The following is a 12,852-nucleotide window of genomic DNA, read 5'->3' on the forward strand; positions in this document are numbered from 1 at the left end:
AATCACCCAATCACAGGCACAGAGACCTAACCCGCTAAGCCAAAGCCTTCATGAAGAGATTTCAGCATGAGAGGAGGGGGAACCTTCTCTGACCCTCTTCTTTCCATCCTTGTAGACGGCAACACATTTTGGACTCCAGGCGAAACCTTCACTGCTGAACCGTGACACAGGAAGTTATTCATGGGCTTTACGCTGCTCTCCGGGCACCGGGAGCAAGGAACACTTGAAGAAAGCGGCAAAAACAAAACTTCGAATTCAAAAAGATGAATAAAAAAACCTGAGAAATAAGCCTGACCATCAGATACATCCATCCTTGGCTTACACACCTTTAAGACTAAACTGTATGTAGGCAAGACTGAAGCTGGACACAGGGCACTGGATTATCGTATAATACCGCAATTTAATTAGAACCCAAATGTATTCAGTCACTTGGAGGGACAGGCTGTCACGCATTACCCCTAAAACCTTTATCAGTCAGCCTTATGCAGCAGAGAAGTGGGGGCCCTTGTGATGGGGGGGGGGGGTAAACAGGACACTCCATCATCATATGAAGCAACAAACTTGAATTTCGGAAGGCAGATGAGCTCCAACTTAATCAGGTGTGTCCGTAACAGCCTCAGCCAGCCAGCAGGCGCGGAAAGGTTCCTATATCAGCATGACGGTATATTGAAGCGGCCATCAATTCCCTTGGGGAGGGAGGGGGGAGACAGGGGGGGTGCAAAGGGCACCTACTACACCGACTAAAGAAAAACTGCTTAGTCTACAACTCTAGGAGCATAATTAACCCAGATTACATCTGCAACCCAAACAACAGAGTTCATGTGATGGCAATGCGGACAAAAACAGAGGAGAGGTGTGGCAAGTGGCCCCGGGGGGGTGTATGTTATGGATTCGGGAGGGGGGCCCTGGCGTGGAGCCAGCATTATCACACGGCACGCGAGTTCCAAGCACACGTCCCGTGAAATCGCAGAGATGCCGGACACCCGCTGTGCAAAGCTAAACACACCCCGTCCTTCCATTCAAATCAGCCAGGCTAATTCAGAGTGCGACAGACCCCAATAGAAAGCTTCTGTTCAGCATCAGTATGATGTACGATGGGCGCAGCACCAAGCTCAACTCAATACTATAAATAACAATAAATCATAATATAAGTGGCTATGAATATACACATGTATGCACTGTATTCGCATACGCTGGCTCAGTGCCCCACCCGTGTGGGATAATGACATCATTTTATCTTTATACATGTTGCCGTGATTGTCCTTCATTGTTCTGCACAACATGTTTTTACATTATGAGCATGTAAATGTACTTCGTGATAAACAAACAATTCTAAGCTGTTTGGACGGTGTCTGTCAAGCTTATCAAAGTTCAGTGAAGCCTTTTCATGTCCCCAACCCGAAATACATTTGACATTTTAAGCTGCGCAGCCCTGGAAACGCAACACCGGAGCCTCGGTTTGCTGCACCGTTTGTCGCCTCTGCACCCTGGCGGTTTTGCCGGACGCCTTTGAGAGCTATGGAAACCGCCGCCGCTTTTGTTAGCCACTCGCAGAGGCCGGCACGGCTCCCGGGACGCGCCATGGGCAGAGCGCCTGCCATACGGGGGTCCAGACGGGGCCTCGGCTCGCGTCAGGCCGACACCTGCTTCGGGCCCGGGACACAAAGCCCGGCGGAGGAGTACAAAGGAGGCCGCGGGAGACGCCCTTATGCTAACGAAGAGACACGAGAGATCAATCAAACGGGGAAAAAAAATGTGTAGAGGGTGCTGGGAACCCACTGGGTGCTTGGAGTAATGAACAACACACAATGCTCCTTCGTCAGAGTACAAAGCTTTGTTTTGTTAACAATACTACCTCCAGAAAGGTATTACATTTCATAAACACTGCCATGATGGCCGATTGTTTATATACCGTATGTTCATACAGGTGTACTGTTCCGATATTTTAATACGCTGTCAGGACGCCCTTGAAATCGAGGGCTGCATCATGTGGAAAAGAGCTGGTAAACATTGCAATATTCACGTTGCAATGAATTAAAATGCGGCACACATTCGCAGAAAGTGCTGAGGTGGAGAGACTTAAGCGACCCTCATACTGTTATTACAGCTTGAAAAAGAAACAAATGTAAGGAGGGACGGTTTAAACGAGCGTCCCAATCAGAGACGGCAGGCATGGCGGTGAGGTCACACTGCTGCCCCGCTGGCAAACCGTCGGGTCCCATACGGCACGTTTGACTTGGAGCCAGAGAGGAGCCCGCGCTTCCCCCAAAAAGGGGTCCCCGGTGGGCACAGACATCCGGGGGAAACGGGACTCTCCCCCCGCCGGACATTCTGTCACCACAGGAGACGCTCGTGTCCTCCCCTCCCCCGGCTAATTGTCCAGGAAGAATCCCGGAGCTGCAACACGCCGGCAGCCGGCGAGACACCGCTTGGGGAGGGGGGAGGGGAGGGGTAACAGCGTCCGGACAAGCCGGCGTATGCCAAGCCGCGCGGGTATCGCCAGAGACGGTCTGGCTCGCGATGCCCGGGGCCCCGGGGCCCGTGCCAGGCACCGTCTGCCACACAATGAAGCTGACTGTTCCAGCAAACGAGCCGGGCCGGATTCAGGAAATGGTGGCGCTTGACGTTACAGGATAATAGCCATTGTGCCGGTTTAAAACAGGAGAATCAGCATGAACAGGGTGGGTCATCCTTAGCAGCAGTGATAACCTCTTAGTCAAAAATAAATGAATAAATAAATAAACAGAAAGATAAAATGAAATTTCAAGTCAAACCACCATACACCACATACTAAAGTTGGATTTAATGACTCACGATGTATAATTTTATATTATATAAATAAAGACTCCAAAGGTGCTGCAGGGCTAAAAGATACTTTAGTTTTTATTCCCAAGACAATAAAGACCTTTTGATGTAAGAATAGTGGAATGGGTGAATGCCAGAATGGGGGGGGGGGGGGGGGATGGAGCCACCAACACACCTGAGGGACATCCCTGCGCAGTCCCCAGTCCGCCAGGGTTGGCACCCGTCCCAGAATGCCAGCTGGCTGCCCCCAAGCGTGAGCCCGGCTAACCCCAGAGGGGCGTTACCCTCGCTACTAAAAGAAGGATCCCATCACCTCTGAACTGCACAAAAGGAAGTGTGCACGCTTGCCAAGTTACAGATCTGGGAAAGTGGGGGACAATTCACAAAAGCAAACATCCTCCAGGACACAGCTCTGCGCCATTCCAATATAGCACACAAGCACCAAAATACCCAGGGATGGAAGTGAGGGATACTGCATATACAATCACAAAAATGCAATTGCATCCATCTTCCAACTATGAAGGCATGACAATTACCAGTGAGGCTCTGCAGGTTCATACTTCCAAAGTGTTTAAAGACTCCTTTTAAAAAGGTTTAATGTTCCGTCATCGTGTCACTGGGAGAAGCTATTCATTTTCCATTTTAAGACGAGCAAGATATGGGAAATGAAACCAGAGAATAAAAGGGACCATACCAATATTCAGGATCTGAAACTGACATCATTCTGTACAGTGTCCCTTTGTCAGACTGACAGCTAGAAAAAACGAAATGTTCCCATAATTAGCCAAAAAAAAAAAAAAAAAAAAAAAAAACACAATAAATTGTAGAAAAGTCTACCAAAGTAAAATGTTTGCTCAAACTTCCCTATAAAAGTGATCTAAGCATTCCAAGTTTGTCTTATATTCCAGAAACAAAGCAATTTAAGAACAAGAATAAATCTGCATTACTCATTAGCACAGCTAATTTTACACCTGGAAAGCCAGGTGCATTATGGTCGGAGCTCGCAAGGCATATCAATTATAAAAGGGAGGAGCATGAGTACAACCCGCGAGTTAAATCATAGCAGATTACACCTAAAAACAGGCACAACCATCAGGGTGAAAGGAGCTTAGACAACCCAAGTAGAAAATCACAGGCTGTAATCTAAGTCTTTAGCTTCCATATGGCGTTCAAGCCTGTGGACTTAATTGTCTGATAAACTTCATCTCTGTTGCTTTGGGCTGAGTTGCCAGTGTTTCTGGGAAAAGGAAGGGAATTCTGTCCAGGCTAGGGAACAAAAAAAAAATTGCGATGACAAATCCATGGGTCATCTGGTGAAAATGAATAATTCCCCCCCCCCCCCCCCCACGGGAGGAGGGGATGTGTACACTAGCGTACGAATGCGATTCATTAAGCATATCATGTGATATTCTAGACTCACTGGAGGCAAAGACCGATCCCCAGCCACCCACCCACCCTCCATGCAGACAGCTGACGCAAACACTGTCTGCAGAAATTTATAAAGCCAGCAAACCAAAAAAAAACACAAAAAAAAAAACTACCGTGTCACTAGATAAACTCTAACAGTATCGTAATCTCTGATTGGTCTGAAGTCACATGGTACAGCCATTTAACACAATAATCCACATTTTGTATATACTAAAATCTGCCTATATATTTCATTGTGATTTTAAAGGTCTGTGACAAGCACAGTTTGGGAAACAAAGGAGGAAAACTGATATAATGGATGGAGATGCTTGAGATTTGTGCTGAATCTAATGACCAAGCATGAGCTACTTACGGAGTTTAATATACATCATTTACAGAGACTAAACCATCAGCAATGAACATCCCAGAAACCTTGAGACTTACACCTCCCCTGACTCACAAATTATTATAATATTCACCTCATTAACTAGTTTAGACTAAAGCGCAATTACCAGGAACATAAAGTATTTAAACTTTTAACAGCTGCAAATCAGGAGACCATGGGTTTCAGGTAGCGTCCATAATGTGCGCTCCTGTGTGGATGATTCTACTACAAGATACAGAAGAAGATTCTTTTGATAATGGCCACCAAGTATAAGGTATAACTCTAAACCTTAACCCTAAACTCCACCCAGGAATAACAATGCCAACAGATGGAGGCGGCACAGACATCCAAACGGCCAAACCAGGAGCAGCTCGGCATGGCATCCCATCCAATCCTCAATGCTATCACATCTTCGTCTGCCTTCCACGGAAAAGCAGCAGCCACCAGCACCATGGCAACCAGACCACAGTTTAAAGATACGCCAGCGTCTCAAAAGGGCCTATTTAAGGCCAACCCCGGCTTACCCTCCTTTCCAGGGTTTTACTTTTCTTAAAAAAATCCCGTTTGTTCATATGTATGGCAGAATAAGTCACTTCAAACTAATTTCTTTGCCCACAGGAATAAAATTCCTGCATATTTAAAATGTCACCTATGGTGCTTGTGTTTGTCTTAAAGGATTGTGGCTTGTAACTATGTGGGATCAGAAATTAAGACTTCACATTGCATGGGGTGGGGGGGGGGTGCGAAATGATTTATGGCTCTGGGAGCAGGGTTCACAGTCACATCCACAACAAATCCAAGGGGAAAAGGAAAATCTATACTAAACATTTTCGAGCTGAATGTGAATACATTTACATTATATCCAGCACAACAGGGAGATCTAAGCACTGAACACATGGATTCATTTTCAAGGACAGAAGTCAATGAGATCAGGGTTGTTTTCTGTTTGAAATCATGACTAGACTTGGGTTCACTATTAGCCATAGCTTAATGGACCCAGACAACATGTCCTGTAACTGACTAGATAATGTAAAGAACCTTCTTTAAAGTTCTATTTTAATGCACCCCCCAACCCACAAAACCTACGATCTTATGAATTTCTTTCATCCATTTAAATGGACTGCAGCACTGCTCTCAGTCTGCATTGCGCACGTCGTGAAGCCACAAACCACACATTATGCCCAATTTGTTAAGAGTCAGAGTCACGCTGATACTTAAAGACCAGCTCAAGCCCGGGTCATGGGCCAACTAGCAACGGTCGACTGTAGAAAACAGCCAAAAGTGCAACTAAAGAGTCAGCATTCCCAAAGAGAGTCTCGCACCATTGTGATTTCAATCTATTGGATCATACTCAACAAGCCTTCTGTTGGTCGGTAAATATCTCCTGGATAAGAAGGCAACCAAACCAGTCTTTCCACTGTACTCATCACAAATCGAGGCCATGGTTGACCACTCCAATGCAATCCCTCCACTCTCGTCGTGTGGGGAGCAAGTTTAAACCACAGTGGACCATCAATCATTGTCTTTAGTTACCACTGGTGTCACTAAAGGTACAGCAATTATCTGAATATCTCATCTTCCTAGCTGATGTTGGGGATGTACTAGGGGACCCTAATATCAAAAACTTAATTGCTTCTCTGAATAATATTCATAGCAAAATTATAGCAATAAATACTTCACACTTTAATCACTAATATTTCCTCTTATTTGTGCAGGATATATTTGGCCCAAAACGGAACTCTGGCAATAAGGGGCATAAACCCTGACCAGACCACTGAAAAGCTGCGATAAGCCATGACACAAACTGGGCAATCAACCGGCTGCTTGATAATTTTTTTTTCTTAAAAGCACGGCATTTGCCTTGTAACATGCTAAATGGAGATATGCAAAAACAAAGCAAATAAACTGGAAATGTGACATTTTACAAGAGAAAACTCCATGTTTAATCTGGCATTATGCGACAGACCAAGAGCAGGGAAAGCATGCCAGCATTTTCAGGAATGGCATTGGGCTATAAGGGTATTTGTTTTGCAAATTTATTCTAATAAGAATAAATACAGTGGCTGCGCAAATCACACACGAGACATGATCGACTTCCCGGCTGCACTGGTCTTTTCCAATTTCCCTCATGCTATACGGGCAACACTAAGACCTCGGTTATCTTAGGCGAGGCGGCCATGCGTGGGGCCCGCCGTTCATTTAAGTGCATCAAGGGCGAGATTTCACAAAGGGAGACCTCGAACGCGTCCAACTTGTATGTCCATATTCAACAGCGATGGGAGTAAACGGAATCCCACCACGGGACGCCTCCTCCATTAGCATTACTGTGGAGTCGGGCTCTTCATCCTTTTACTCGACCATACTTCAAAATCGTTCCGAACCGTCTGCCGCCACGACCTGCTATCCTACCACCTCTCAAACAAAAGACACAGCAGGAACAGAACCGCCTGCGTTCCGGTGTTTTCCGTGACGGGAATGTCGAGAGATCGCCTGCGGCGTTTGTTCTCCAGATCTTGGCCCGGGCAGTGCTCACACGTTCAGTTACATTAGCATACCCCTTCGAACCTTTTGAGGCAATTCAATAGTACAGTAGGCAGACAACTGCTTCTGTCTACCCGGTCAGCGTCAAAACTAAAATACTCTCGGAAAGCCAAGAGAGACGCTCTACGGCTTCTGGCGCCTGGAGACGTGCCAGTCCAACTTGTCCTCTGACCACAGAGCTGTGTTTCACACTCGCCAAATAAATGTCGGGCAGTGCAGCCCGGCGATTGAGGACCAAGTGCATCCTTCCTGGCATAAACAGGCACCGGTAATTGCCCTTGGCCAAGGCAGGCCAACAGGTGAAATCATAAATCATGTAGTCACACACCCACTGAAGCAATTAATGAGGGAGGGAGAGGCGGTCCCTCAAAGATACTGGCAAGTATCGGCGCTATCAGCAGTAAATAACGCTAACGGCCACAATTAACAAGCTGAACTTTCTGCCAAGGATGTAGACATTATCCTGGCAGTGGGCAGGATCTATTCTATATGTCAGCCACCTTCCAGGGCTACGTCAGTCATGGAGTGACTAAACATACCGAAATCCCACAGTGACACCCAATACCTGATCAGCCTTGGTCCAACCACAATCTTCCCCAAACTAGCATACTTCAGCAGACTAACAGCACCACCTAAGGCCACGCAACTTGAGAAAGTCCTCAACAAGCCACCCCCAAGAAAAGATCAGCTGTATATCCCTTAAGTGGGCTACTGACCACTTAAGACCTTTAAACATCCATTGACTTGTTTCCAGAAAACTTCTGAAATTAGTCAGGAATGTCTAGACCGAAATGTGACAGAGACTGCCATGTGGAGATGCTTCTTGACTGGCTTGAAGGGGCACATGAACAGAACTGCCCAAAAACATTAGTCTGAACTAGACTCGACTCCTTGCATCCTTGTGAGACTGGTTGTTAGGGATCTGTTTGCTGTAACAGCTCGTTCAAAGTCTCCATTTAGTGATTTCAATGAACAAGAGGGAGTAAAATTCAGCAAGGATGGGGACACAATTCAGCAGAAACCACGGGGTGCCATATCCAGGGTTCGGGAGACACCGTCCAAGAAGTAATGAATAAATAATCAAAATCACCAAACCGGTAATCCTATTTTCCATTCCTTTTGTCGGGTTCTCAAAAGAGCTTAAGTCACAAGACCACGTACCATTAAACCTCTTGTAGCCAATGCTAAGAGCAAAAGTGGTGATCAGAGTGGATCGGAAACTTAACGCAGCATTTGGCCTGGCTACAATAAGATCCGGCCACCTGATAAATGTTAAATCTACAGTACTAATTTCAATTAGAGCCCACGAGACAATATAATTACTAATCAGTCTAATATTTACAACAGCACGTGTTAAACTGTATAGATCTGATGTCCAGTTTGTATCCACAGAAAGCACCCTACTTTGTTTCTGCAATTCCGTTAATATAAAAGGCTGTCGATAAATCTAAAAACGCTTTTTGGTGAACCCCGAAGATCGCAAAAAGATATTTATATTTTTATAATTATATTCGGTTTAAAAGGGATAGAAACGGTCACCAAACGGGTCGTTAAAGTATAAACACAGGTGGCCGAGGAGCAGCTGGCAATCTGCAGCGTGGGGGCTGGTCTAAGTAAACATCCTCAGTTGACGGAAGTCAATGATACTTCATACTAATACTCAGCTTTAAGTTTTTATCTATTCTCAAGCGACCCATAAGGTTACAGTAGAAATTACATTTTCGCCGTATGTTAATTGCTCATAAACATGGATACGGCAAAAAAGTACGTGCTCAGCAATAGCTAACACTAAGGGAAATTTGCTTACGTTATTTTAATAAGTAAACAAGTTGCACAATTGTTAATCAATTGATGCATTTTCTCTAATGACCGCGCGCGCGTTTTAATGGAAACGATCCGCAAAACTTTAATCCCGGAGATTTATTTGTAAAACATAATGTGCACGAAGCAAAATAAAGCAGCTATAGGGGCATAAAACACGCATGCATGCTTGGTTATGTTCATCGTCAACGTATGTTTAATAGCGTTCCCAGTTTTTATTTCTAAGATTCTTTGTACGCAACTGATAGTAAGACCTTTTGTGGCAAACAGTCAAAAGCCATACTACACTTCGGTAGGCCTGAACAAATGACTTCGGGGAGGGGGGCGCTTAAATCCCATCAACACTCCCAATTTCCATTGTTTTCTATCAGTTCCCAGTTCGATACTTGTTGCATTGCCAAAGTCTATAATTAACTATTACTTGGGAAAAAATCTAATCGGACGAAAACTGCGGCTCCTCGACTCGCACGCCCATTTCTTTTCCCGTAGCCAGACGGTTTGGTCCATGTGCTCATCCATTATGTGGTCCGAAGATCCCGACACCCCCCCCTCCCTCTACTCCTGAACATTAGATGCCCGTTTATTCAGGCGATCACTATGTCAATGTCTGACTTTGATGCAATCAGCGATCAGTTCATACTCAGAACAAGCGCAAAGAATCTAACTGATTCAGCCAAATATACCACGCTGGTATATTAAAAGGACAAACACCCCAGGTACCATATTTGCTGCAGTTTTGCCAGTCCAAAAACAATAGAACTGCCTTGACTGAATAAACTATATGCATTCAAGTCACCGAACAGAACAGCATTATCTGCTGAATAAACATACCAAGACGATAGCGAATCTCTCCTCCAGTTCACCTGGCTCCGGCATCGGCAGTTTTAGAGGCATGTTATGAGCCCTGAAATCATTTTGCTGCGAATCCATACTCCCCGCGTTGCCCATGTTTCAGTCCGTCGTGTTTCCAGTTATCTTCCAGGTTTGACCAAATCACAGCGTGTGAAAGGAGACAATAGCCAGCGATCTACATGTATCTTGTATTGTTTGGATGGCCAAGCCTCCAGTTTCTTTATTTTATCCCTGTCTGTTTACTTTGCAGCCAATACAGACCGAGCCAGTTTTGCGGTACAGATCCAAAGGCACGGGTCAGTCATCATACGCACAATTAAGGGATTTCTCACCCTTCCCGTTCATGTTCGGCAAAAGAAACGGCCGTGCAATTTATAGTGAGTGAAAGGGGGTAAAAGCGCGTCCCTTATCCGTATCTTGCACGATTTCTGCACAAGCCCAAGTTTGCTCTAATCTCGGTGGCTTGCATGATGCACGCTTGGCGGTCCTGTTCTCCGCATACGGCCAGTCCTGCCGACAGCAGGGGTACAGCGGAGCATCCGCGGAAAGCACATCCAGCGCTCCCACCCCGACACAATGAGCCCTTTCAGGTTGGCCTCCTTGGGCGTGCCAGCAGACCTCCGTGTGACGGGGAGAGAAAGGGAGGCCGTGCATCTGTCTGATGCATGCTGGTTATTGGAGTCATTTTGAACCCTAAAAGAGAACGGGCAAAACTTTTCTCTTGCACCTTTGTTGGGCGTTTGCTTTTGTTTTTATTGTTTCCCCGCTGATCATTAAATTTTAATCAAATGCGAAAATGTTCTGCATCCCCCCCCCAGGAAAATACTGCCGCGCGGTGAATGTGCAACATTCGCACTGATCCTGCAGTTTCGCATCTCTTCAAGGAAAAGTTACACGCTAACTACGTGAGTGATGTTTAAAAACGTTTCAACCCCTTCCCTCTTCAAACAGAAACCCTGTATTCTTCCACTATTTTCCACCCCTTTTGTTTAGAACGAGTAACAATGTGAATCTTATGTTAACGTTCAGTATTGCGTGCATTCCTGCGCTCAAAAACGCCAGAACACCTTACTATTGACAGCACTGTTTAGAAATCAAGACGCACTTAGTAGATACGTCATTTTATAACCAAATGACAGCCTGCTCCGAAAGTTTGATTCAGTAGTAAACATCGAGTAATTGAGGACAGGCGATCGACGTTATAATGAAGTAAATAAATGGAAAATCTTACAATTTTTGGTTGACCATAAATGAAAAACATGCAGAAAATGGTTTTATTACTATTTTAAAAATGTTGACGGGGGCAACCTGAGTATGTTTTGTGCTCTTTTGCTGACGGGGTGGGGTTTTCTCAGCTTCTGCGCACAAAATGACATCAGTGTGGAGCGGACTTTGGCCAAGAGCTTTTCCAGATGTGCGTCTCCTCAGGAAGCAAAGAGCGTCATCTGCCTCGGTCGGCCTCGGGTTCCTGGGGCTTACCTCATGCAGTTTAGGGTTACAGGCTGTGCTGACATCCAGCAAGTACTCTCTGCTATACTACTACTGTCATTTTCATGGACAGATTCTACTGAAAACGTCAGAGCAGAGACCGATCCCCTGATGTATGCCGGATCATTCCAAAATTAGTAGGATCTTAATAAAAGTTTTATTCTAAAATGAACTCCGGATGTAATTTATACATTACATTGTAATTCTACATGAATTATTGTGAAGATGATTGTAAGTGAGTACAAGGTACAAAATTACTGTATGCATAATTAATGCACTTAAATTATAGAAGGTGGGAACCTCATGGCAGATAAATAATGGCCCATTTTATAGCAAAGCAATCCAGTGCTGGAGACAATCTGTTGCAAATTATTTTAACTCTTGTCAATATAATGGGGGGAGGGGTGTCCATATAGACACAGCTGCTGGACATTAAGTGGTTTGAGAAACTCTTAGCTGTCCGGTGTGGACGACGAGGAAATAGTAAAATGCCAAACAGATGCCAACTGCAGAAGTACAATCAAATCTCTGTCGGGAATCTCAGAAGGAGACCAACGCACAGATGTCGCTAAATTTATCGAGAGGACAGCCAAAGGAAGTAGTGTTGTGAGAGGAAGAAGGAACGCGGGGTTTACAGAGACCACATTGTGATCAGAGGCACAGAAAGCACAGGCTCCGAGGCCATCGCTGCTCTCTGACTTTACCAGTCAGACCACTGCCCCCCACCACCCCCGGGGCAGCACAGAAATTACAATTACGTCAGAAAGCATAGCGTATCCCTGGTTGTATTTTTAAATGTCTGTAACAGAAATGACTGGTGTATGAAATACGTCAACACAATGTATTTTGCTTACTTGAGATACATTTTAAAACGGTCGATCTTCCGGCATTTTTACTGAACCACCATGATAGAAAACAAAATAAAATTCAGGTTTTAGATAGATTCACCGTGATATTACTATCTTCATACCAATGTTTAGATGTATTAATCACACGGGACTGTGTTTTGGGTAAATGTACCGTCGGATGAAGATACCCTATTGACATCTAGTGGCAGAAGTAGGCATTGCAAAAGTCGAGCAAAAAGCGCGTTTCTTTGACGAAAAACAATATTTCACAGATTATTTTGCTTGGGCTCTCACACCTTGCCTTGAGGTCGCCTATGATCTACACCACGAAACTGTGATTTTGAAATTTTTTAAAACTTTTAAAATTCATCCATAAAACATTTTATGTAGCATATTTCTATATGTTGTTTAATATAACAGGACTGGGGGCTTGACTCTCTCCTCTGCTCTGGGGGTCTTTCTAGGTTTCCTCTAGGTATTTTGTTTTCCTTCTGCAGTTAAAAGATATGCATTTAGTTAAAATGGTGCCTAGAAATTTCCTATTGTCTGTGCGTGAGTGTGTCCTGCATTGGGCTGGCTTCGCTTGCAGGGTATATACGCTGTCTTGGCGTCCAGTGCTCCCTAGGGCTCCGTCCAGGATTAAGCATGTTGATGCGTTCAAGCGGTTGTTCAGCTAAGCATTATAACAGCTAAGACGTGCGATTT

General features: G+C 45.0%; 1 protein-coding gene across 1 annotated transcript in view; it reads right to left on the minus strand.

Annotated features, from left to right (window-relative positions):
* Positions 1-10,435, minus strand: part of fmnl2a (formin-like 2a) — a 66,882-nt gene extending 56,447 nt beyond the window's left edge. Inside the window, 1 exon segment of the mRNA XM_049012731.1 lies at positions 9,791-10,435. Coding sequence (XP_048868688.1) covers positions 9,791-9,907 — 117 coding nt within the window. The 5' untranslated portion in view covers positions 9,908-10,435.
* Positions 10,436-12,852: the final 2,417 nt, after the last annotated feature.

The sequence above is a fragment of the Brienomyrus brachyistius genome, chromosome 1, assembly GCF_023856365.1.
Source record: "Brienomyrus brachyistius isolate T26 chromosome 1, BBRACH_0.4, whole genome shotgun sequence".
Taxonomy (NCBI): Eukaryota; Metazoa; Chordata; class Actinopteri; order Osteoglossiformes; family Mormyridae; genus Brienomyrus; species Brienomyrus brachyistius.